Source organism: Clinocottus analis, unplaced genomic scaffold (genome assembly GCF_023055335.1).
Source record: "Clinocottus analis isolate CAN_PGR_092001 unplaced genomic scaffold, fCliAna1.0.p SCAF_2, whole genome shotgun sequence".
In the NCBI taxonomy this organism is placed as follows: domain Eukaryota; kingdom Metazoa; phylum Chordata; class Actinopteri; order Perciformes; family Cottidae; genus Clinocottus; species Clinocottus analis.
Window position 1 is genome coordinate 18791033 of NW_027175931.1, and position 26412 is coordinate 18817444.

The 26412-nt window shown below is 44.6% G+C and overlaps 1 protein-coding gene across 1 annotated transcript; it reads left to right on the forward strand.

Moving 5' to 3' along the window:
- Positions 1 to 840: 840 nt before the first annotated feature.
- On the forward strand, positions 841 to 21820 carry LOC137790589 (zinc finger and BTB domain-containing protein 16-A-like). The gene is made up of 7 exons (XM_068584970.1): positions 841 to 1082; positions 2242 to 3519; positions 5934 to 6031; positions 8402 to 8488; positions 16557 to 16727; positions 17896 to 18063; positions 19135 to 21820. The coding sequence occupies exons 2-7, from the start codon at positions 2339 to 2341 to the stop codon at positions 19362 to 19364; spliced, it is 1935 nt and encodes a 644-aa protein (XP_068441071.1). The 5' UTR covers positions 841 to 1082; positions 2242 to 2338; the 3' UTR covers positions 19365 to 21820.
- Positions 21821 to 26412: the final 4592 nt, after the last annotated feature.

Consider the following 26412-nt stretch of genomic DNA (forward strand, 5'->3'; position numbering starts at 1 on the left):
AGCAGCGGGTCACCACAGAGCCGTTCAGTATTTCTAAAGTCCACCCAGCAACCATCTGTTGAAATGTCAAAACCAAAATAAAACAATTGCAGCAGCAGAACTCAGGTTTACTTCTCAACGTCTCAATATTCCCCCAACAGACACATGATTGAGTTATTTGACTCTTGCTCCCCTTCCCCCGCTTGCTGCACCAAAGAAGCCCTCCCACATTTCTGGTTGACTTCAAAGACAACTAGTGAGCTCTCCAAATGTGTCACTAAACCTGTTCATTCCTTGTATTTTCTACATAGCTGTTTTGACCATCAGAAGAAATGTAGGCTATTCTCATTCATCCAGGTGTAACGCGTCCACATGCAGGTAAGCCACGCAACATATTAACAGTCTGCGTTAAAGATTTGACACACATTTGTGTTGAGGCAGAGAACCTCCACCTAAAGAAGTTGATTTTGTTCCACAGCATCAACACAATGCATCCTTTACAAGTGTTCCTCTGAGAAGTATGTTGTCATTGTTTATAATTGTTACCTAAAAGTTAGGAAATTGTAAAGAATGTTAACTAACTCCAATATTCTACTTGTTTTTTTTTCTTCCAGTGTTATTCTAAGTTCAACATCTCCGTGTTACGCTGAATGTTGTTCTTATTTGACCTTTTATGGAACACAGAAGCAACACAGTACATACCATAATGCGTTAATGCTACTATTCTGGATCCATTTGACTCTTTATCTTGACTTTTATTTTGATAGTCTTATTCTGAAAATCAACTTCCCGCAAATCAACTTCTTTTTAAAAAACAACAACAACAACTAAATAATTACATGTGGTTGCAACATATGTATGAACACCTGGGCGTCTCATCCTTACCACTACAGGGTAAAGTCAAACATTTCAACACGTGTTTCCTCAGGTCACGCTTTATTTTGAAGGCTGCACTCGGAAGCGTCGCTTTCCCCCCGCTGCTCTCGCCGTCTCACTGCGTGATGGTTTGCTTACTTGGAGCAGGACTGAGTTTGGAGCGGGTACTGTGAAATGTGTAACCATGATGTCGCTGGATAATCAGCGGAGGACGTGAGGAGACAGAGGTAAGGACAACTGTCACCGCCGACACTTTTATCCTCTACGCGGATCCTTTTCCGGCGACTCTGCTCCGATGAACTACTTTCCAATCTGACTTATTTGAACAATGACTATATATATATATTTTTAAATAATGTCTGTTTTTGCAGCGGCTGGTTTATAATATCGTTTCACAGCAGACATGTGGACTCCCAAGTTTTGACCGCAGCCAGATGTATGATTCCCACAAACTTGATCCAGCATATCGCAGACTATCCGACTGTTTTTGGATAAACTCGGTTCTTTTTTTTGGGGGGATTTATTTTCGGCTCGCGTTCCCTCAATCACCGTGCTGACAGTAAACACGCGCGTGCAGAGGGTGAATTTGTCGCAATGTGTTTGAATAATAAAGGTGGATTTTGTGCGTCTTGCACCTGATGCGCTCCTTGGCTGCGGTTAGTTGAGGATGCAGCCTGTCAGCATCACTCGAGGTGCCGCTGAGTGGTCCGACAACACTCCTCATCCAGAGCCTCGCCATCACTCAGGCGGTCGTTTTGGGTCTTTTACATGTGGGGAGAAAACGTGTACTTGTGTCGGAATTGAGCCTCATTACCGCGCGCTCATCAATTTGATAGTTTTATAACTTATTTAGGGTTTTTTAACAGAGCCGCTTAATTGGCTTTAACGCATCTAATCATGAACGTGCGCAGCCTAAATGAACTAATCAGCCCTTCGAGGCGTTTGTTAATAGCAGTGGCCTACCTGTTGAGGGCACGCGCGCGCGCATGCGTGTGTGAGGAGCTTGATGAATTGAACCGTCACCTCTCAGTATGCAGACGTTATTACAGCGACGTGCCCGCGCTCACCGAGACCTCAGACTAATCACCTGCAATGGAAACTGTTGCTTTGTGCGTATCGACCTGTTGTCTGCTTTTGCTTCTTAATTAAAATGCATAAACATGGAGGGGCATGCAATGAAAAAAAAAACAACCCTTGAAAAGATCAAGTGGTGGGTTTGGAATTTCAAAGAATATATATTTCATTCTGTCTGTTTTTGATAAATATAATTTGTTTAGATCATTGGATGAAAGTGCACACTGGAGTGTAATTATTTTATCATTCTTTTGCATCATAAACATGAGACTAATGATCCTCTGGCTCTTCCCCCTCCACCCGAACCCGCAGACCTACAAGTAGCTGAAGGCAAGTGAAGAAGGCAGGACAGACACACCTCCATGCGTGGGCTCGGCGGAGGTCCGAGTGGATACGGGGTCTGACAAACATGGGGGTGCTCCAGCTCCACAATCCCACTCACCCCTGCACGCTCCTGCAGCGCGCCAACCAGCTGCGTCTGACCGGCACCCTGTGTGATGTCATCATCACGGTGGACGGCCAGGAGTTCCCGGCGCACCGCACCGTCCTGGCCTGCGCCAGCAAAATGTTTGAGATCCTGTTCCACCGCAGCAGCTTGCGCTACGCCCTGGACTTCCTGTCCCCCAAGACCTTCCAGCAGATCCTGGAGTACGCCTACACCGCCTCGCTCCAGGCCACGGCCGAGGACCTGGACGACCTGCTGTACGCCGCCGAGATCCTGGAGATCGAGTACCTGGAGGAGCAGTGCCTGAAGGTGTTGGAGACCATCCAGGCGGAGGAGAGCGAGGAGGTGGCGGCGAAGACTCCCGGCTCCGGAGACCAGGGTGACCACGGCAGGGCCCGGCACTGGAGGCACATGCTCATGTCCAAGAAGCATTCCATTCTGGATGGACCCAACCGCATCACTCCCACCGCGCTCCACCACCTGGCGCTCTACCACATGACGGAGGCGGGCTCTCCCGGCCCGGAGCCCAAAACGGCGCCCGAACTGAGCCCCGAGCCGGACACGGAAGTAGACATGGACAGCTCCCAGCAGCCCCGGCGTCGCGATTCAGAGGTATCCCAAGCCTCCGTCCTGGATCCCGGCAGAAGTATCAAATCGGAGAGCATGCAGGTGGACGATGCCAACGGCTGCGAGGGCCGGTCCTCCAGCACCGGGGAGGGAAGCTGCATGTCAGACCAGCCCAGGGACGAGGGCCCGGGGACGCCCTTGAGAGGCAGCGTGATCACCAGCGCCCGGGAGCTGCACATCGGCCCTGAAGACGGAGGGGGACAAGTGGTGGGGAACTCCCTCGACTGTTTCCCCGGGATCTCCGAGAAGCATCTGGCCTCCATGTACTCCGTGCCCTCCAACCACACAGGGGAGGGGATGCTGCCAGTGTCTGTTTCGGTGGCCCCGTCCCTGGGCGTGCCGCTGGACCCGAGGGCCTACGGCGGCCTGCTGCACCAAGGCCTGCTGCACAGGGAGCTCCTCAGCAGGTTGGGCCAGTTTGCAGCAGGGATGAGGCACGAGGGCCAAGCTCAAGGCCAGCAGTGCTGCGGCGAGTGTGGGCTTCAGCTGCACAGCAGGCAGGCCATGGAGCAGCACAGGTAACGCGCACCGACCCTCCGTCGACACCGCATTTCTTTCCACTTCGTTTTGAATCCGTTGCCGCTGCTTAATTGGAAAATAAAACCAAATAGAAATGTGCGTCCACTCCGTGTCCAAATTGCTTGTTAAAAGTGGAAGAACGAAGGTCTAGTTTCAGCCTCGGTGACCTTCCGCGCTCACCGCTCAGCATCTTTACAGACAAGCGCCTGTAGCGTGTGGCGTGTGCAGGGATGTGCAGGTGCAGCTCTCGTGCGGTATGATGAATGCGGGCTGATTATGCCGTTGGGAGAAGCATCGGACACGTGTCCCTTGAATTGAAGCGTTTCTTGGTCTGCAGGATTCGTCCCCCGGCCCCCTCCAGCATGTTCAAATACGATGAGAGTTTAAAGCTGGAAGGAGCAACAGCAAATATGTTAATTTATTCGCAGGGACACCTGCTCTCATGTCTTAACAGTGAGACATCTCAGGAAGTTTTTGAATCGGGTCCTTTGTCGAGGCGTTTGATAGAAGGAGGCTTTATTTTGTAAATGCTGTTTGATTGTTTGTGCAGAAGCGTGCCCCGCACAACAGGCTGCCTCCCGGGCTATTTGATATGCATTCCTGTGCATCAGTAGAGAGGAGCCTCTCAGCAGGGACCAGACTGGACGCTTCAGCTCGATGATGGATAACTTCTGCTTCACGACCTGCTCTGTTGTTTTTCTGTTCATTCCTCCTTTATTCGCGAGCTTGTCAGTTCAGATGTTGTCACTGGACACAAAAAGTTACCGTCGAGCTCGGTGACAGCTCTCATTAACTTGATTGCAGATGTTTCTAATTGTGCGTGCTCGGCGTGTGTTTGACTCATCACTAATCATTAGAAACAAGGAAATCTGTGAGCCGAAAGTCCTTATTTCGCGGTTAGCTCATGATTAGGATCACAGCCTTTCCCCCCGTCCGCGCCCCGTGGCTGACATTTCAGCCGCGTGCCACTCCAGAGTTGTGTTGAAACCGCCCCGTGAAACAGAGCATCCTGTGGGATATTTAGTGATGCGCGTTGCTTACTCATGGAGACAGCCGCATGTCCGCAGGTAGAAGGAGTTGCATTGGTGGCACTTCTTAAGGATGTAATGAAGTTTTTGTCGGTCTGTAACCAGGTCACTAAGCATACACCTGGTCTGCAGATTGACATTTTGTGGTTTTGTTTGGGAAAGAAGGTTCTCCATGGACGGTTTTAATGTGGAACACGATACAGATGATTGACAGATTTGGCTTAAAATTGCTTAAGTAGTATAGAGGGACACAAAATAAAGAAACTAAAACTAGAAAAATGCTTTCTGTTTAAAAGGTTCATTCTTAAGGTTGTAAGAATATTTAGTAAAAATTATTGACATCATTTTTTAGGGGTCGAAATAATACCGTTGTTTTAATTCAATACAATGGTGTGTGCGTGTGAGTGTGTGCGTGTGTGTGTGTGTGCGTGCGTGCGTGGTTTTCTTTAAATCGACTGGAGAGAAAAAAGGAAATGTACACCTCACATGAACATGCTTGACTCCTCCGACTGCTGGGTTGGAGTTAGTCCTACGTGGATGCTCAAGTAAATTATCATCGTTCAGTAAAATATCTTTCAAATTACAATGAAACGGCAAAAAGCTGTCGGTTTTGGGAAAAGCATTGGACACGTGTCGCTTGAATTGGGACAAAAAAATATTCTTTTCCCATAATATGTTCACGTTGATATCAAGCATGCTAAGTTATACCTCGAGACTCACTTATTTTTACCACATAGTATTTAATTGTGGGGTCTTTGTATGCGGTTAGCAGGGTGATATAAGGATAACAGTACAGATGCCTTGCATGCTTGGATGTGTGTGATATGATATGATAGGTTTTGCTGCCGGCAGAGCTTCAGCGAATCATCGTCTTTTCTCCTATTCATTGCAGTTACAGGAGAAGTGTGTGTGTGTGTGTGTGTGTGTGTGTGTGTGCATGTTACGCTTGGGTGTGAGTTTGCGTGCATGTACTTGATGTGTGTGCACTTAATGTGTGTGTGTGTGTGTGTGTTCTTGTGTGCATGCCCAGTGTCTTGCAGTGCTGGCGGGTGGAGGCACGCGTATGTCTGCACTCTGAAATTAGCCAGATATCCTATTGTCTGTGTTCTTTTAGCATTCATGCGTTGTGATTCACAACTCCAAGGGCCTCTTACACTAATGATGTTGCATTCAGCGAGGGATTCTTGACGGAATTAAAACATGCTCCTCTTGTTTCGAGGACAATGATGCTTCTGGGTTTGGGAGACCTTACGAAAAGAAAAAAAAAAAAAGGGAGAAAAAAAAAAAAAAAAGGCACAGAACCGAGATATTTATTATCACAAGTGTGCACTCGCTCTGTTCTCGTCGGTGTTAACACGCTCGGGTTTGTGTTTGTCTTTCCACAGGAGGCTGCATAATGAGGAGAAAGGCCACGGCTGTGAATACTGTGGCAAACACTTCCAGGACAGCATGCGGCTGAGGATGCACATGCTGTCTCACACAGGTACTTAGTAACTCTTACAGCCTCAGTATTCAGTGCTCACGAAGCCTCTTGATAGTGCGGCCTTTCAAATGCACCTGTTCATACTACAACCCCCTCCTCCTCCTCCTCCTCCTCCTCCTTCTCCTCCTGCCAGTTAGTGCAGCTCCGAATACTTGGATCACGCTTCCTTTTCCATGCTTAGGTCTACGTACCTCTCCCTCTCGCCCTCCCCTCTCCGCCGCCCTCTAGTCTCTCTCTCTCTCTCTCTACGTTTGAATCGTTTCTGTGTTTTTTCGGAGACTCTGGCAGCTCGCCAGCGCTGCCCCTTCTGAGTGATGACATCATCAGCTGCCGGCAGGCCTGGGTGTTCTGCCAGTGTTCCGAAGCGTGTGTGATGGCTCGCTCGCAGATGTGTGTCCAGGAACACACTGTACCCAAATGCAGACTTAATCAGACCTGACTGCTCTCCCAGCTACTTTATCCAAAATAGAGAAAGAGGAGCAGAGGGGGGTGAGGAGAGGAGAGGAGAGGGGATGGGTGAGGAGGAAGAGGGGGGGGGGGGGGGATCAGGGACTAAAAATGAAACTAAAACAGAAACAGAAACCTCAGTCGGAATATGTGTATAGACAAGGCGAGGTCCCTGTCCTCTCCGACGTGACATCCTGCTGACAGACGAGAGAGAATCTGCTTCTTTAAACTTCACCTGAGTTGTCCTCTTATGCCCTCTGCGTAACCCTAAACGCACATATTGTCTCGCATCACTTGAAGATCTTCGACAACACGCTTTGATTTCCAATTCACGGTGACATCCACAACAGCGGCACCTTTTAACCTAATTTGGATTTTTGCATAAACTCTCCGTATCCCGATGTGTCAACCCCGTAATACTACAACGACAACAAAACAAAAAAAAAGAGAGCGATGTGGATCTCATTTCTTTGTCACCGTGTATTTCGGTATAGCAGCCTTAGATCCCGCTGGTTGCTAAGGAGCGAGTGCTCCACCGCTCTAATGGGCTGATTTGGTATTCAGCTCGATGCTGGCTCTTATTTTGGTATGCCAGACAAAGTGTTTTGATGGAGGACGATTGCAGCCGCGTCTGGAGACAGTTTGATGGTTTATGGATGAGAGCACACTCCGTGCCTTTGACTGCACAAGACAATGCACTATGTTCTCTTCTTCCCTTATCACACAATCTCACACAACACAACACACCACACTGGACAGCGTCACACAACATCAGCATCTACAACACTCTTCTAGTATTACTCCTATACAACACGACTTTCCACCAAGTTTTATTTGTGCACAGTGGGGGGAAAAAAACACACAACAAAAACGCACCGTTCCAAAAACAGTCATCAGTTTGTTTTACAAAAATTGTTGCTTTTAGAAATGGACAGATTGGGACCTTTTTTTGTGTTGGTGAGGAGCACTGGGAACAGGGGCACAGTGTGTGTATAGAGGCATCGTAAGAGTTGAAAGAGGACCACATTTAGGCTGTAGCGCTCAGAGTTCCCAAAGCTTGTGGGTGTTTTAATGAGTCATTTTAACTTCATTTAAAGCCAGCTGAGCAGAAAATAGATCAGTGAATGAGCCCTGGGCCAGTATGGATCTGCAACCGATTTACATCTCTGTGAGAGCCAACCCACATCCAAACAGCTGTGTGTGCGCGCGCACGCACGTGTGTGCGTGTGTGTGAGCGAGAGTGCGTGTGCGTGCATATCTGTCCTATGTGTCGGTCTGTGCAGGTGTGAGGTGAGTGCACAACAAGGATAGAAGATCTCTGCCAGCAGTATGCATACTTGTCTCTTTCATGTCTTTATCAGAATAGACAAGGGCATTCCAAAGGTGAACTGGGAACTGTAGTTACAGTCAATGCGATGGGATTTAGGGTGTTGACTCTGAAGTGTTTTTTTTTTTTATAAAGGGATGTGCCGCAGGCGGGAAGCGTCTGCTGTAGAGAGAACACCCAGTCCTTCTGTGGCCTCTCAGGCAGACAGTCTGCTCACTGTTCAGAGACTGATAACAGGGCACGGTAAATAAAACTCTCCAGCTTGGCTCTTTTTTTTTGTCAAGAAGAAGGGCCGTTGCACCCTGTCTGGTGCTTTTGTTTGTCCTGAGTTGTGTTTTTTACGGCGCTTTCCTCCGCTCCATTGTACTCCGCGCATTTGCTTCCTTATGTTAACACCTGAAAAGCACAAGTGTGTGACAAGCGAGGGCTCTTTGGTGACTTTGGAAATAGCGTGCCTTTGTTCCCACCCCGCCGCTTTTCCCACAGTTCCCAGTTTAAATGGCGAATTAACTGACTTGCTCTACAATTACAAACACACACGTTTGTGTTTACTGTCTCATCAAGATGCTTTATTATGAATTTGATTCTATCTACAGCTCCTGCCGAGGCGCTGGTGTGTGATCAGTGTGGAGCGACATTCTCCTCAGAGGATGCTCTGGAAGCCCACAGGCAAACACACACCGGTAATTCACACACACACACACACACACGCTCACACACACGCACACAATGTCTAACCTAGACAGTGTGCAATGGACTGTTGTGTACGCCATGACTAGGGGAATTGCAATTGTGGGTCTAAACCTGCGTGTCATGCTAGCTATGTTTAAATAATCCTGTCACGATGCTCCATAATTCATCAACATGAAGGTGGGAGGCCCTCTCACATATCACCCACTCATATCTCCTGGCATCCAAACCCACAGCATGCCACTTTGCCATAGCCGTGGCTTGTACAGTTCCACAGACACACGATGCTCACCCCGCGCCCGCGGAACGGTTTACCTTACACTCGCACGCAACAACACCTTCTGTTTCATCAACAATCTTAATAAAGGACACGTTTGCCTCACAATCTCGTGTTGTCCAGTGAATGACTGGCATCAACAGTTGGCGTCGGTACGGATCATTTCTTAACAGTGTGTTAGTGTCGGCCGGCTGGTTGCACAAACCTGCACGGTGACTTGTGATTTGCAATCTTGGATCTTTAGAGTTTGAAACAACCTGCCTGAGGAGCTGAAGTCGTTTTAATCTTTTGAATCCATTCTTAAAACCCACATTCACAGATTTCTGTGTTATCGCTACCAAGCAAGCTGCAACGTAATGCTGGAAAAGGGAAACAATGAAATAAGGCGATATATACAACAATAAAAATGAAGTCAAGAAAAACAGATTGGGTGTCAAAAGTAGACTCTTTTTTTCAATCAGATAATTTTATTTGTACCATATCATCAAGAGTGATATTCATTTGAGTGCCATATTATTAATATTTTCTCTGTAAAGGCCTGCCGGGTCAAACATGAAACACAGATGTAAACCTAAGATGCATAAAAGAATCAACTTGCTAGATCTCACCACACAAGCAAACATGAAACCATTTACATCAGTGTATCTGTGATAAACAATGAAACAAGATATGAAGACATTTGGATTGTTTGGTTGCTTACATTCAAGCATTTTGGTTGGTTTTATTCTCTGCCAACATGGCTCGCTCTGTTTTTCTGGCTCTGTGATTGATAAGGGAGGACACTTCCCCTGAATAGTTTGACCCATGACACTTTCTAGAAAAAAAAGCTTTAAAAATATCTCAGTGGGTAAAACATGTAACACCTTACAATACAGCTGAATATATTAGTTGATTGACAGAAAGTTGTCTATTTTGATAATTGATGAACCATTTTAAAGTGTGATTTTTTTTCAAGCAAAGTACCCAAACATGTACTGTTTTCAGCCTCGCTTTGCAAATAAAATGAAGATCTTTGAATTTTGAAGATGTCCCTCTGACTCTGGGACATTTTGATTGACACCCGTTGAAAACTGTGGAAGCAGTTTTGTGTCCAGACCTCCTTTTCCCTGAGTTTGAGCCGTCGTAGGAACCCCAAAATTAATTCCAATACTTGTGTTTATTGTATTTGTTCAGCAAAGTCTTGGGAAAAAAATGTATATCTGCAAAAAAGCACTTTTAGAAGACATTGTAGCTATGAACATCCAGCATTATATGAGCCAGATTTCCCAAAATTGCCTCCTGGAGCGGTCAATAAGACACCTTTTGGAAAGATCAGGACCTAAAGAATCAGAATCTGTAACAAGAGTCATAATAAAACAAAGCCTCGGCCTGTTAGGAAAGAGTTTCAGTCAAAAAAACTGTGTTGTTTGGTTCAAAAATGAAAAAATGACGTATCTTAAGCCAAAAGACTGAGTGATGCGTATTGGGAGCTAAAATGGGCGCGGGAGGATTTTTGCACACGGTTTCTAAAAGGTTAAATTACTATCCAACATCTAAATGACCAAAATATACATTAATAACGAAAATAATGGTTAGTTGCAGTCCAAAAATCTATGACCCATTGTTTTCCACACAATAATGATGTATACCAAACAGCACAATCAGTCAAATATGACGCCACTAACGAAGCATTGATAACTGGTTTACTCATTACAGGTTTATTGTCATTGATCTGATAAAGCCTTAACAAGAATGCCTTGAAGGGAAGCGAGGCATGAAGCGCATGTGCTATTTATTCAAGAGTAAAGTAAGAAAAGACTTAGCAACCTGTTTGACTGTCCAACTTTTGAAAAGTAAGTTGCATTGTTGCCAGTGTCTGAATCCACACCTTTTCTGCTACTGTCAGAGAAAGGCGATCACCCTCGCAGGAGCATTGGCATGTAACTGTAACTCCAGGTGGCACACACAGTATGAATACTTAATGTCTGTGGACATGGAGGGGTGTTAACGATGCCCAGAAGACTCTACCTTCACCTCCCCAAGTTGTAAACATCCAGAGCTCGCTTTCAGCTTGGCAGTGTACCCAGAGCAGGGTACAGGAGGGCATTACTCCCTCGTTTTGACGTGATCGCAGCTCGCTCTCCTGTGACGCATGGAGCTTCTTGTTTGTGTTTTTTTTTTTTTTTACTGACTCTCTCTTTGTTGCTCTCGGAGCCTACACTAACATGAGTTACAGGTAATTAAATCAGCGGCGTTGAGTTTACGGCCCAGGATCCCTCCTTGACAATCATGCTGCCTCGGCTTTAATTTGCCGTGTGGCGTATAACCAGTGAGCCACATGAGTTTCCTCTTAGCAGATTAACACTTGTCAGACCTCAGCAGCTGCAACGCTGCTGTCCACCTCCTCTGGAAAAGGGAAATAATAAAGCTACTTTTGGGAGATCTTACTCTGAAGCAATTTGGCAACACTGGCTAGTGACAGTGAACGTCTCTTAAGCTATTTTGATATGTCAGAGGTGAGTAGCCGTGGGTTGCTGAAGTTAGAGATCAAAGATGTGGGGGTGGGGGGGAGAGAGGGGGAGGAGGAGTGGATTGTGGGAAGGGTAGGGGGCATGTGAGGACTTCCTGAGGGCAGGAGGAGCGCTGCTGGTGTTGGATGCCAGGACTGAGAGGAAAACAACATCATGTGCTGCTATTTACTCCTCACCACAGCGCTGTCATAGTCTCCTCTGACCTACTTGTCGGTGCCCAAAATAAAAGAATGGATCTGTCTCCGAATTGCTCTCACAACAAAGGGGTTTGTTTCATCAGAGGAGTCAAGGGCTCTGGGGCACCAAGTTCTCAATTTTGGAAAAACCCAAGACTGTAGCTTATCTGCAGCACGCACAGAACTGAACTGTATACAGTGTGCTTGAAGCCATGCTGGATGGCCATTTTGCCACCTTGCCTTCAGGGCACAGGCCGTAAGAGTGCTGCCTTTGTGTACTCACAGCAGCCGCACTGTTTCCAGACATAACAGGCTGCTTCATCAAGTGAATAATATTACCTTCTGTCCGAATTAAGCGGCTCTGTAACTCATTCAGATACAGCCCCGGCTTCATAATGTAGAGCTTTTAGCTCCCCTAATTGCGTGTCCGTCATCATGCTGCACCGTCCCGTTAATACCCAGTTGAAATTCATACAAGCCTTCAACTGATTTGAACTGTGCTCCGTTCGGGCCATTGCGTCCCCCCAGTATTTCATTTGCAGGATACACAAAAAGACCCGGGATGCTTCGTCACTTCCCGTCGAGTGAAATGCGGCATGGAAAATATTGTAAACGTATGAGGAACGTGGAGGCAAACGAAAACCCGCACGCGACCTCAACGAACCGATCCATGGAATGGTGGTTAAACACGAGGAACGTATCTCTTGTTGCATTAATTATTAAGTCGGTTGTTCCTCACTCGGGTAGATTAGCAGTCTGCTGATGAGTGCCCGGGGTTGTTTAAGGTACTGTAGTGTTTGTGCGTGTGCCGCTCGGGCTGCCACAAACTGCAGGGAGCCGTCTGCATGAACACATACAGTAGTGTGTCATGTGAGGTCGAGCACATAATGTGGCCCGCATAACTGTGTATGTTTAGCTGGGTGATCTCCGTTGGCCAGAAGACAGCGAGCTCACTGTGTGTACACTGAGCAGGGCCCCGGGGATGTAGTCGATAGTGTCTTCACATTGCATATTCTCGCTAGAGGACATGATCAGCCGTGATGTGAAAATGTAAAATGTGAAATCTGGGTGATATTCCTTGCCCTTTTTGCTGGCAGCGGAAGATTTGTTTGGCTTTGACTTGGCTGTCATTCACAATCTGCCCCAACAAATACCCTTAATAGATCAAAATCTGTCGGCTTCAATTTAGATACCGCAGTTCGAATCATATGGCGAGCTCCTGTATATATTGCAGCCGATGTAAAAGACAAATGATTCACAAATCAATCGGTTTAACCGGTGGGCTCAGGACACCGATTAAAGTTGAAGTTTAGATTAGCACAGTCAAAATTATACAGATCTGCGGTCGTCACTGAATACAATCTTTTGTTCAATTGGCGGTGGGTTTACTCCCCAGATTCTCAGGGTGGGAAAACTTTTGTTTGCCGCTTGAAAGGAAACAGGCTGCGCTTATTTGTGAATGAAGGGATTAGCTTGAACACTTCACCCCAACAAGGACCATGATCCTATCTGGTTGCCTAGACACATGGTTTTGTTTCTCAGGCAGCGTGAGAGCGTGGCCGGCTCCCACCTCGCTGGGGCTGAAGAAGTGGCAGATGTATGAAGGCAGACCATGTTAAGTCACATGAGCATACACACGGTCTTAGTGGAGATGTGCTGAAATAGCAGAGCAACCTCAAACTGTCCTGAATTACTAACCTAATTGTGCATTAGACAAGCAGCTCAGTAATATAATGCACACGCAGTAAATGTTTATATTTTCTGCCTCTCAGCAGATTTGCTTGAAAGCGATCATTATTCCCACTGTTACGGCTCCCTCCCAGTGAACACAATGCTCAGTCAACTCTCCGGCCTTTGAGGAATACCATTGATTACATGGTATTTGCCCCATTGAGGGCCGAGGGTCAGGGGTCATCTTTTGCCTTAAAACCCAAATCCCGAGCCCATTGTTTGGATAAGGGTGAGAAAGCAGGGGGCAATGACAGCCAACTTTAGGGCTTATTCTCTCATAAAGAAGCTCCTCTGCACTTATTACCAAAGCTTACTGGAAAACTCTACAACTGCAAATCCTTTTCCTTTGAAAAGTTAACAGAGCGCAGCGAGGCGAAATGCCACCACTAACGCATACAAACACTTCCTCGCCTCCGAAAGGTTGTTTTTTTTTTTTTTTGTTTACACTTCAAGATATTATTTGGTATTTTTATTTTCAGCGTCGGTTGCGCAGAATCAAACCGAAAACGACTGCTGAGTTGTTGTCACCGTGTGACAACCGGAGATCAAGAGTGAGATTCTTGTGACAGAATATTTGTCATATTTCTTCACTCAAGTTTCGGTATTATTGGTGACAGAAGGATCATGATTTACATCTGTGAGAGTCTGCGAGTGTGTCAGGAGGAACGGTTTAACCTCCACAAAGAAACTGGAATGTTAAACTTTCAGAGCAGACAGAACAAAGTATGCAGGCTGCATTAAAACACACTTTTACAACATATGATGAGAGAGAGAGCAGATGATTCATTTGAAAACCAACCTAAACTAAAGAGGGTGTATCTCTGCGACCACTAGGGCTATTTGAATAATTTGGGTGTTATAATAAAAGGCTACACATGTGAGATTTAGTTCAGATGTGTACATGTCAGTCTATATGTCATTGGTTAAGAGTAAATGAAAATGACACACAGCAAAAAGGAATAGGTTTCAGGTCCGCCTGTAAAAAAAAAAAGCCCTTTCAGGAAGGTCTCCACCTCTCCCACATCACAGCACAACATGTGAACAGTCTCTCTGCAAAGGTGGACTTTGACAAAGTGAAGCAGAAGACAGTTAGAGAGGGTTTAGTACAGAGAAAATTTAGGCGCGGTTTCCAAAATTTGCATTTGCATCTGTGACATTTTGAATTGTCTCTTGTATCAAACATTATATTTCACTTGTGTAATACTTGTGGTGTTCAATACATCTAAATACAGCAGTTTGTGGCTTTTTTACGTCATAAAACAAGCTATAATCACTCTGTCTTCTTCCTCGAGGGATGGAGGGGGGATTGGATTTTAAAAGGTGAAAGTAGCTTTGAAGTATCTACAAGGCGTTTAACTTATTCAGTTTGCAGCCTCATTGGAGCAGAAAGTACTCCCCCTGCTGGCTGCAGCACATATTACAAGAGAAACGGCTTAAAGTGGATCCAAATATCAGGTCATGCAAAGACTGCATTCTGTGCCTTTTTTAAATGCCTTCATCCATTTTTGGACGGATCATTATTCCGGCTCCACTGTTGCACAGTGTCTAGTGAACTGGCATTAGTTCGGCATGACTCAGACAGAAAGGGGAGCTGGTTGGACAGTGAAAGGATTTCCTGTATGGTCAGCGAATAAGGGGAGCGGAGAGGGCGCAGAGGCGTTGAGAATGGGGGGTCTTTTGTCTTCAACTAAAATATTGTGATCCGTGGGTGAGAAAGGACTTTGGTCATTAGGTGACGGCATAAAGACAGGGATTGTAGGAGTTGCGTGAGGAGCCTATGACTAATGGGCTTGGTCAATGAGGGCCTGAACCTCATTGTGCGCTCTTTGTGCAACAGTCCACAGGCTAAAGCCTCTGAACAGGTGCAGTTCATTCCACTGGATCGCCTCCCTGCAGGATTGTTTGGATCAGGGAATGTCTTTCATCCTGTCTTCTTTCTGTTAATGATTACGAATGATCAGTTCCATTAGTGCCATTTTTAAGGGGAGGAGGGGGGCATTTTTCAGCACTCGGTTTCAAAAGAATCCTTGTAATTTCAAAGACAAGTATTTGTGCCTCCGTGCAAAAATTATACATATCTGTGAAATGTGGAGTCTGAAAAAGCGTCGCACTTTGTTTGAGCAAATTACGATACTTGGATTAATAAACAATACACAATGAATGTTCCTGATTTATCTTTGAAAATGTGAATTTGCTTGATTTTGCTTCCTTTTCTGTCTACTTGGAGCAAGCTTGCCTGTTAACTTGATTGAACCTAAAGCAAGTGTCTGACACTCTTCCCTCTTAGTATGAGTGTGCTGTATCCCTTTCCCTGCGTTAATTCCAATTTAATTGCCAGTTGCCTCAAGGCACTTCAATAACAGTAACAAATGATTTGATTTAGTGGACCTCATCAGACTGCATTTTAAATGCGACACAGCAACCCCACTTGAATTCCAATGAAGTGCTGGCACAGTCCTCTGTTTACTAATGATCCTCCGCTGGAGATGTCTGATTGAATCTGAGTCAGGAGCAATGGGACCTGCTAGCATTGTAAATGATCTGCAACCTGAGCAGACAGAGAAATAAGGACCTCATAATCTCACATTAAAGGCTCACTCTCTAGGACATGCACGTTATGTCCAATGCAGCTGATTAACCATTCCCTCAGTCTTACCGCATGTATGAATTTTGCATCGGCGCGAACGCCAGAAGGGATTTGAGCGCTGGCGTACACAGCCTGTAGATCAAGTGTTGACTGTATGACAGCCAATGGATCTTCTTCACATAGCCATTTTGACTTGTGCTACCCTGCCAGTGACTCCCTATCTGTATTCCTCTCCACACTCGGTGCAACAGGAAAGCAGCCCCAAAGAGATGCCAGGTCACACGCAGGATTAAACTGGATTGTGTTTTTTCCTGCAGTCCTGCCTTTAATGGCTTGATATCACTACTTAACATTCTGCACAGAGCGCATAGAGTAGGCATCATTTAGGGTGGAGCTACTATCAGCCGCTCTTTGAGCACAGAGACAGAGGACTTCACAGGCGAGAGCTGACTCCTGATGGGGAATGAAGAGAATAATTACACATCTAACACACTAGGAAGGAGCCATTGATTGTGTGATTGGCATGCTGTGCATTGTGTGGGAAATTCTTAAAGAAAACAATGACTTTCATGGTTTAAAATAGAATGTATAAAGACTCGCAGTTGAAAGTGCCTCTGGGCTTTTAGGGGAGTTAGTTTAGGTAGAGGCGCTTGCTCTTTGAAAGAAGCTTTTCCCTCTGAGGACTCACACAAAGTTGAAGTGACCCAGTTTCCCCACTTAAGGCCCTGTCTGTGTATGGTACTGAAATAACTGTGTGTCTGTGTCTTGTGCGTTCTCCAGGGACTGACATGGCGGTGTTCTGTCTGCTGTGTGCAAAGCGCTTCCAGACCCAGAAGGCCCTGCAGCAGCACATGGAGGTCCACGCAGGGATGCACAGCTACATCTGTAGCCACTGCGACCGCCCCTTCCCCAGCCACACCACCCTCAAGAGACACTTGCGCTCGCACACGGGTAAGAGACGGATCATCTGCACCAGCATGGCCGCCTATAGCGTTAGCTCCTGCCCTAAAACATAAGCGTGCGGCGTGAACGCATGCATGTTTTTTGAAAAAGAGACAAAGACAGCTGTATTTATTTTTGTATATGGGTTAATTTCCTTAGGTTACTGGCTTTAAGGTTTTTGATAATTTGCATGCATCCTCTCCCACCCTCCTTTCCACCTCTCTATGAGATGACTCACCTCTCTGATGACAGCACTGTACCGTTATGGCCGGTGCATATTTTGGGCAATTTCATCCTGTTTATATTTTGGGTTCTTAGACAGCCTTTGGGGCTTCTGCAATTCACGGCTGTCAGTTCTAGTGTGGTTCACCCAAAATTATAGAGGAAACCCAAATAAATATTGAAGGAAAAGCAAATGGAAATGACTTGTCTGTGTGTTCTACCGAGGGTGAGTCTCAGTGCCGCGGGAGACTGAGAGATATTTACTGAAAAGATGTCCCCCTTTCTTCTTTTACCTTAAATAACACTCCCAGCTGTCAGGATAGCTTGATGTCTAGACAGGAGAAATACATAATTGATGTGAAGAGACAGAAGTGAAGGGAGTTTTGGCCATGGCAGCGTATCTTGTTTGTATGGCATTCTGCTTGGAAGTAACATTTTGTAAATGTCATCTGCTCCACAGTGGGGTGGGTGGAGGGTGAGGGAGGGGGTGGGGGGGGGGGGGGGGGGATTGGGTAGAATCGGCCTGTAATGAGGAGAGCAATGTATCCTCTGACTTGGCTGTTGCTGTGGACACTGAGATAATGAGGCACATAGGTCATTGGAGATGAGTCAAACCCTCAGCCTCGGAGAGAAATAGATTAGCTACAGTATAGAGAACGGAGCAGTACATGCCTGGAAGGCTTTTATTAGCTATTAGCAGACAGCCAAGGGGAGAGTCCTCACGTCATAACATTAGCAACGTCTGAAAGCACATCATTCCCCTGCTTGATATGCATGTGCAGAAAGGGCTTTGTGACTGTGACCTACGCAGCCACATATGCAGCCATACACCGGGCCGAGGGTAAAGCCTTTAATGCTCCCGACGATAAAGGAGCGTGTCGGTGTTGTGGCCGCTGCTGTGGCGGCGGCGGCGGCGGCGGTGGTGGTGGTGGTGGTGACGCAACTGTGTTTTTAGGCGATCACCCGTTTGAGTGTGAATTCTGCGGGAGCTGTTTCAGAGACGACGGCACGCTGAGGGGCCACAAACGCATCCACACCGGAGAGAAGCCGTACGAGTGCAACGGCTGCGGGAAGAGGTTCAGCCTCAAACACCAGCTGGAAACACACTACCGCGTACATACAGGTGAGAGTTCAGACACAAAAACACACTCAAACATCCAGGATGACAAGGTCTCCGGGGATTTTAGGTTCACTAATGGGGCTGATTTAGTTCAGTTTAATACAAGGAGACTACTGGTATAGTATTTTGTTTTTGTAAACAAGTGCCACAAAATGGATCAAAATCAACAATTCGTTTGATATTTATGAATTCATTTTTTTTTTTACTTGGCTTATTTTGTCTTCATTAAGATGAACACGGCCTTCGTGGCTTATCTGGATTTCGTGCTGCCGTCACCTTCTTGTGGTGTAAATACTCTCAAAATGTGAATGTGCCAGCTGCACATATACTTACACTCCTGTTTGAGTAGCGTTTGCTAAAAGCTACAGTGCCCAGTTGTTGTATACAAGAATGTTGCCTTCTTTATTATTGCAACCATTATATTCATGACCTGTTTTTAAAGATTTATGTCTTCTCTTGAGACACATTTTTACTGCTTGCCAAAACCAAGGGAGGGAAGTCAGAGCATTCATGCTCTGGTCTTTTTTAAGGGACAATAAGAAGAAACTGAATTTGAAATACCATTTTAAAGCTAAAATGTCCCACAAAAACACATTACATTATAGTATTATAGAGCATTACAAATCGAATCGATACTGGGACTAAATACACTCAAATCTTACGACAAATTTTTGATAATTGTGACCGTTTTTTTGCAGCATTTAAAGCTATTTTACCGTATAAGTGTCAACCTTCAGAGTGCTTTTAAATTAAACTACGTGAAGTCCAAAACACAACAGAACCGCTGTTTCTGGTCAACATTTTATTCCGGGTTGCAGATTTGACGAACAGCCACCTGACTCCTTGCTGAGGTCAGAGAGAAACCTCTGTCGTATTTGCGGTGGATGACTCTGACTGGCCAAACGCTCATTAGCAAACCGATATAGGTCTAATCCTCGAGCTCTAACACACACAAACACCACACAATACCCCCAACAAGTACAGTGGGCTGAACCCGAGGGGAGTCCCGTTTCACCTGGCGTTCCCTCCGGCTCCAGGTCGACAAGGTTAATGCTGTATTGTTGAATCTTTCAGGTGAGAAGCCATTCGAGTGTAAGCTGTGTCACCAACGTTCCAGAGACTACTCGGCGATGATCAAGCACCTGCGCACTCACAACGGAGCGTCTCCGTACCAGTGCACCGTCTGCCAGGACTTCTGCCCGAGCCTGGCCTCCATGCAGAAGCACATAAAGGGCCACAAGCCAGAGGACGTGCCAGCGGACTGGAGGATAGAAAAGACTTACCTGTACGTCTGTTACGTCTGAGCAGGACTTGGACCCTCCCCCCCTCCACCTCCACCGCACACACACTTTCACCGTCGGGTGAAAACCTCGTAACTCCAGTCTTGCTGTTTTTTAATGCTGACAGATTACGTCTCTCTCTCTCTCTCTCTCTCTCTCTCTCTCTCTCTCTCTCTCTCTCTCTCTCTCTCGCTCTCGCTCTCTCTGTGGGTTAAAAAAATATATATTTCAGATTCTTTTTTTTGGATCAACTGAAAAAATACATTGTGGTAAGTTGTCATTCTGGGAGATACAAGGTTTTTACCCGACAACGGAGACATGCAAGCACGAATACAATGTGTGTGTACATACTAGGGCTGCAACTAATCTTCAGTTCAATTATCGATTAGATTCTTTTTACTACTAAGTGATAAGTCGTTTAGTATGAAAAATGTTAGAAAAGTAGTCACATTTTGGTGACACGGTCTTCAAATCTTCAAATCACTGCTGTTGTGTTGTCTGTCCAGTCTGAAGAGAATTAGTTTACAATGATGTAAAAACACTGAAAAGCAGCATATTCTCACATTTTGAGAAGCAGGAACCCTCTGATTACTTAACAGTTTCCCCTGAGAAATTACTCAAACAAATGATTTCTTGACGACTTTTTATTTCAGCCCTCGTGCACATCCCACACACACGCACACACTCTCCCTCCTCACACACACACACACACACACACACACACACACACACACACACACACCACACACACACCGTTTTGCTCATAACTGCATCTCCGATGGATCCACTGTGGTTGAAATGAAAGCCACAATGGCTGTGACTGCTGACCCGTCTCTGTAGCTGGAGCTTTTTTGATTGATTGGTCGATTGATCGCTAAACCATCAGGCAACCCGAATCATCTTCTCTGATTGTGCAGTAGAGGAAAATGATTCCATGGAGGCTTGATTGGCTGAAATGTGTCACATTATCTCGCCTAAATTCCTGTTCCGACTTCTGAGTTTTATGTTCTGCTGTTGGATTTTATTTTGGAGTTGTTGTTTTTTTTTTTTTATGTTGCGTGTACTTGAATGGCTGCCACCTTTTGACCTCATGAGCTTTATCTCTTTAATTGCCTTGTCTTTCTTGCAGTGGGTGTTATTTTTTTCGAGATAGCTTGCTGACAATTTGAGTTTCTCTCGCAATGTGATGGGTTTTGCTATTTATACGTTGTTTATTTGTTACCAAATATGTGCTGGTTTTCATCACACAGTCTCTGTCACCTCGGTGGGGTTTTTAGGAGAGAGAGAGCTCTGCCTCTTCTAACTGTTAAACCGACTGCTACTCTTTCAGTCATCGCTAGTTTTCATTTTCTAACACAAATGTCATCATTTCAACGGACAAACAGCAAGTAAAAAAAAAGAAAAACAGCCTCTTTAATTGTAGGTTTGTATCATTAACTATATATAGATGTCTTTTACGATGACAGAAGCTGAGTTTCCGAGGAGAAAATGAAACAGAACACGAGAAGAAGTTGTTGTATTTTTTACAAAACCTGAAAAGAAAATTCTGACATTGAATCACGATGAGCAGGTTATTGTCAGTTGTAGTGTAGCTGTAATGTACAAATTGTCATGGTATGTTATTCCCTAATGTGAGCCTAACACAGGCCTTATAGATTTAAACATGTTGTATTTTTGTATTACAGTAATTTGCTATCTGTTTACATTTGGTATGATTTGAGAAACATCTTAATGTGTGTGTTTTATAAGTCTCTGATTTAAATAAGATCCCTCCCTTGTGCCTCTTTTATAAGTAGAGCATTGATGTGCTTGAGTACATGGGTCTGTGCTACTGGTTGTTGTTTCTGGGTGTTTGTTTATTGTTACTTAATTAAAGATAGACTGCCATGTAGATCCACTTTGTCTGAACATTGCAACTGGAAGCAACATACTGTGATTGTGACTGATATTCTGAGACAAGTGTGTACTTTTTACGTCACGGTTGCTCGAAACTAGCATCAAATTGTTCCCCTCAAAGTGACAATGGACTGAGAGTTCTGGAGGAAAAACAGTGTGTGTCGCACATCTCGGCGTCTGTGGGCATTACCGATGCCCACCCAAGTAGCCAACAACACTGGGTGCCATGAAAACACACTTTCACTGTATCTATTCTACATGAACATGCACTATAAATGGATTTCCTTGGTGGACCAAAAGAAACAGAGCACTTTTATTTGAAAAGGGTTTATTCTTTGATCTTTCTATGTTGTGATAATGCAGATGTCCTTTTATTTGATGTGTCCTAGAAGGATGTGATTAGCATTGTTTAGATTATGTCAATGTCTGTCTACCTCAGGGCCAGATCAAAGCTTGACCTGGTATCCAATCAGGGTTGTTCCTCTCGCCATGTGTGCATCCCTCTTCATTACAGCTTTGTGACACAGTGTGTGGAAGTGTTTTTCTCAGTGTGGATTCAGGCACAACTCTGTATGCGTCAGTGTTCGGTGGCATGGTTAAAAAAAAAGAAAAAAAGAATAAAACTATTTACTATTTTATGCACCTTGTCTGACGGTTTTTGCTGCGCATGGTTCATGAGACGCCTTCGTCAAGCCGACCCAAACATGCTCTGTGAGTGTAAGCAAAAATCCTCCCGCGCCTATTTTAAGTCCCAGCATGACCCATTCAGACATTTTTTTGTCATAAAATATGTATTTTTTTCTCATTTTCGAACTAAACGACAGTGTTTTGACTGAAACTTTTATTGTGATTTTTGCTGCAGATTCCAATTCTTTAGGTCCTAATCCTTCCAAAAAGGTGTCTTATTGACGCTCCAGGAGGCATTTTGGGGGAATCTGGCTCACATGATGCTGGATATTCATAGTTACGATCAAAATATCTTTTTAAAGTATATATTTTTTTGCAGATATACATTTAAACACAGGGTAAAGGAGATCTGGAGACAAAATTGGTTCCACAGTTTTCAACGGCTTGAACTGGTTATTCAGGAAAATGTATTATTTAAAAGTGGATCATGTTATGATAATTTTTTTCATACAATTGAACTGAAATAGATTAGATAGGAATGCTTTATTACTTTTAGCAGTTCACATTTACATCAATTAGTCTTAATATGATCAAAATGAATTTCCTGTTTAAAGATATATTTTAGCACCTCGTCATCACTGAGAGGTCGAACTGGTCAAATCTTCCATCGATATGACGCTTTTATGTCAGATTATATTATACATTTTTTATAGATTTTTAACAAAGTACTATACTGTGACTTTTTTTGAGGTATCACTATTTTTTACGACATTTACTGGCATATTCTAGTATACTATGATATTTACATGCTATAGTTAGTGAATATCATAGTATACTAGAATATTTGATGACATACTACTGACATGTGGACTGCATAGTATATAATTAATATTGTTAGGACTTTTGTCACTTTTTGTTTTTTAATGTTATTGTGTTGTCATTAAAAACATGCATTTCCCCATTAGCTGGGTAGTTAACGCCTCAGCGTAAAGGGACCTTTGCGTAACATTATTAAATAGCAGTCTGCCACTAACGAACTACACTGAAACCCACTAAGCTCCAAAACAGTTATTAAGTGAATGTCTTTGGACAAATATACAAAAACAAGATACAAAATACCTCTGAAAATGGTGTTTAAGACATAAACTGTGTACAACGTGGATGTAGTCTCCCTGATGTCACCTGTTCGTTTCTTAAGAGCCAGAGTGAAGCTGGGAGGATCTGGGCATTGCCATCTTGGCATTTTTTGACAAAAATGAGCCGAGTGGTGATCGTCAGTGGCTCTGACGTGAGACCCGGTGACACAGAGGAGACAGATAGCAGCTATAGCTACCTGCTACTGAACATCATTCAAATGGGGGAGTTATCGAAAAAAAAAAAAGAAAAAAAAAATCACCCCCAACATGTTTTATAGAGACCACAAGTGTTTTTTTGCCAGGTTGGAAACAGCTGCATACATCATTTCTGCTGGACGTTTGGCTTCTGGAGACAGCCTCAAGTGGTCATTCAAAGAACTGCAACACTTCCACTTCTGCTTCAGTCCTCAGCCCCGGAGATTGCCTCTTTGATTAAGACTTTAAAAAGGCCTTAATTGCTGCTACTTTTTAAGAGCCTGCAGAAACCCTGATTTTTTTTTCTATTCTCTTTAGCCTTCAATTTTGCGATTTTTCCATGACTTTAAGCTCACCATTTCAGTTGTTTATGCATTATTATGAGTTTTAACTTTGCATTACAACCATTTATCCATTACTTTTAAGAAGTTGTTCAGGCTTTCTCGGTTAATGATTATGACTCATGCACCAGCAATCCCAACATGTGGTGTTCTGGTGGGACAGTAGATTCTACATTTGGGTATATCCTTTTCGTATTTTCAATGTTACAAATCAATTGAGCTTCAGTTTTTCCACACATACAATAGCAACAGCCACGTACCCCGACACGTACCCCTACACGTAACCCTCCACGTAACCCTCGGGTCCTAATCCCTGAACATTGCACGTTGACACCGCGGCTTTGGCCGTGCCCATCATTTGGATAAAGACAATGTTGCTGATCCCTCTTAAGGGTTTATTTGCCTCTGACATACACACTCAGCTTGAGACTGTGAAGGTTTATGTGTCAGCTGGGAAACTTGAAAACAGCTGGAGTCCCTGCAGGCCCCGTGATGACCTCTGATGGCACTCTGCCACAGCTGGCCTGTGTTTCATCCCCGGATGTGAAAGGTGCTAAGATTCAGTGCACCAGGTCTCACCACTGCTTCCTGCACATTACAGGGAAAGCGAGACCTCTTATTAGATCCAAGTACCGGTAGCATTCACTGTACGTTTTTTTATGTTGGGTTTTTATATTCTGCTTATTATGCTAATGTTATGGGTTCCTTTGGTTTCTTGTTCTATTGTCCACATCTTCTCATAAAGCATCCTCCGAGTACCCTGAATGTTTTATTGCGTAATTTATTTTCTAGATATAACTTCAACCCAGTCAGACAATCTCCAGGCGGCAGTGTTTACCATTTCTCTCTATAAAAATCACACTCTTGTTTTCTAGTGCTGTGTTCTTTCCAATGTGCCACATTTTGCCACCCGCAGGAATAATTTGAGCTTCTTTTCAACGACAGTGTACGACTTCAATCAGCTGTGTAACATGGCAGTGAAGAAAAGAAAATACTCTTCGCTTACAGAACTCACAAACAACAGACCTAAGTGTTGGTGTCGCAAGTTAAATCTTTTGTAATGGGTTGTGGGGATGAAGCCAAACTCAAACTCTTCTTGTTGACAGGATCGATTCACTTCAAGCATCTTCAGAGTTCAAAGCTAAGTAGCTAAGCTACCGATGAGAGTTCTTCTCAGACACGGCATCATCTAAGCAAAGGTTTGGCAACACAACAAATACGACAAATGGAAAATGTAACAAATACATTCATTCAAACTACAATTTCAAAAGAGACTGCCCTGTTTTTTCTTTTGATAAAAAAAACAACTATTGTTTTGCTTTTCGTAAAAAAAAAAGTATTACAAAATAAATTTCCACCATATAACATCTTACAGGTGACCTATTTCATTCATTTATTGATTTAATTGAGATATTATATGACATATTAATTAGTAAGTGTAGTGCTCAATGGCATTTCAAGAGTCAACAGCAGCTGAAAAAGGTGTTAGAAAAGCCCTCCAATATCTCTAGGTGATCCACCCGTCTGGACCGAAGCATTCTCTTTAACCTTCCATCAGAGTTAATTTCATCACGGGACAAATTAATTTAGCCTTTGCAGCAAATACGCCCTTTTGCCTGTGTAACCCCTCCACCTTCAGCCTTCACCCCGCCTCCAGTGCAAGGCCACGCTCACAGTGGAGGAGCAGATTGAGTGGGAGCCAGAGCTCATGTTATCTCCTCTGTTTAATTAGAGTGAGCGTGGTGGGCAGCTAAACCAAACCACATCACCCACCATCTGGTGCGGAGGCGCTCTGCTCGTACCACCCTCGCCACCATTAGCCTCTACAAGACAAGACACAAACGCATACATGACAGCTATTTATTCATGCTGCCACTTTCAATATGGACACAACCGCATACCATTTAGCTGCTATGATGAGGCCATACGCTGTCATGTTTAGACCTGTCGGAATTGTATCTTTGTGTTATTACAATGTTGCACACCAACAATGTCAACCATTATAGAAGCAACAAACTGTGCTACACAAGTTCTCTATCAATGGGTATTTTTCTCAGGCATTTCAGTTATCCGTGACCTCTAACGGTGACCTTCAACCAATTGAAGAAGGAAAGAAATCTGAGTCAACAACTAATCGTCATACAATTAGTTGCCATGAACATGGATTTGCTGAATATTTACAGAAAGATAAATCAACCTCGTATTGTTTACTGTGACCTCGCGTCATGATTCCTCTCAGCACATCTTAAAGGGAAAAGTCCTTCGTCTACCACAAGAGTGCAGTGTGTGACCACCGCTAACATCCAGCAAGCAGTGCTCAAGCACTATCAAGCATTATTGAAGCACAGAGGACAGAGTCTGGCACTGTGTGTGTGTGTGTATGTGTGTGTGTGTGTGTGTGTGTTATAAAATAGGTAGGCCTATTCCTCACCCTCCTCTGCTGCATCGTGACCTGGGCAGCTTAGAGTTGGCCTCCTTTCTTGAACAAATGATTGTGTCGTGACACTGAGCACATGCAGAGCCAACACCCTCCGCCAAAGTTAAACGTCTTTTCAGTAATTTATGACCGTACACATTTGAGATAAGGTATACTCACATAATACAAGAATTGAACTCTGAGCTCAAAATAATAATTCCACCCAGAGCTGTATGGTTTAGACGTGTCCAAGGACGGAGGATTAAATCTGACCCAAGCCCGCAGGATGGAGCGGCGAGCTGTGAAGCCAATTTTACATAGTGGCCAAATGGTGGAATTAAGATTTCTGTGTCAGTGATGGGAGGCCGTGGAGCCCCAGAATACCCCCCCCCCTCCTCCCACACACACACACACACACACACCTTCCCTCCCCAAAGACTGACGTTGGGAAAGAGATGAGT

Excerpts from the sequence above, each read along its gene's own strand:
- LOC137790589 (XM_068584970.1), top strand. The coding sequence starts at position 2,339 with ATGGGGGTGCTCCAGCTCCACAATCCCACTCACCCCTGCACGCTCCTG. Across the intron at positions 8,489-16,556 it reads CCACAGGCAAACACACACCG|GGACTGACATGGCGGTGTTC; the intron begins GTAATTCACACA and ends TGCGTTCTCCAG. Across the intron at positions 16,728-17,895 it reads ACACTTGCGCTCGCACACGG|GCGATCACCCGTTTGAGTGT; the intron begins GTAAGAGACGGA and ends CTGTGTTTTTAG.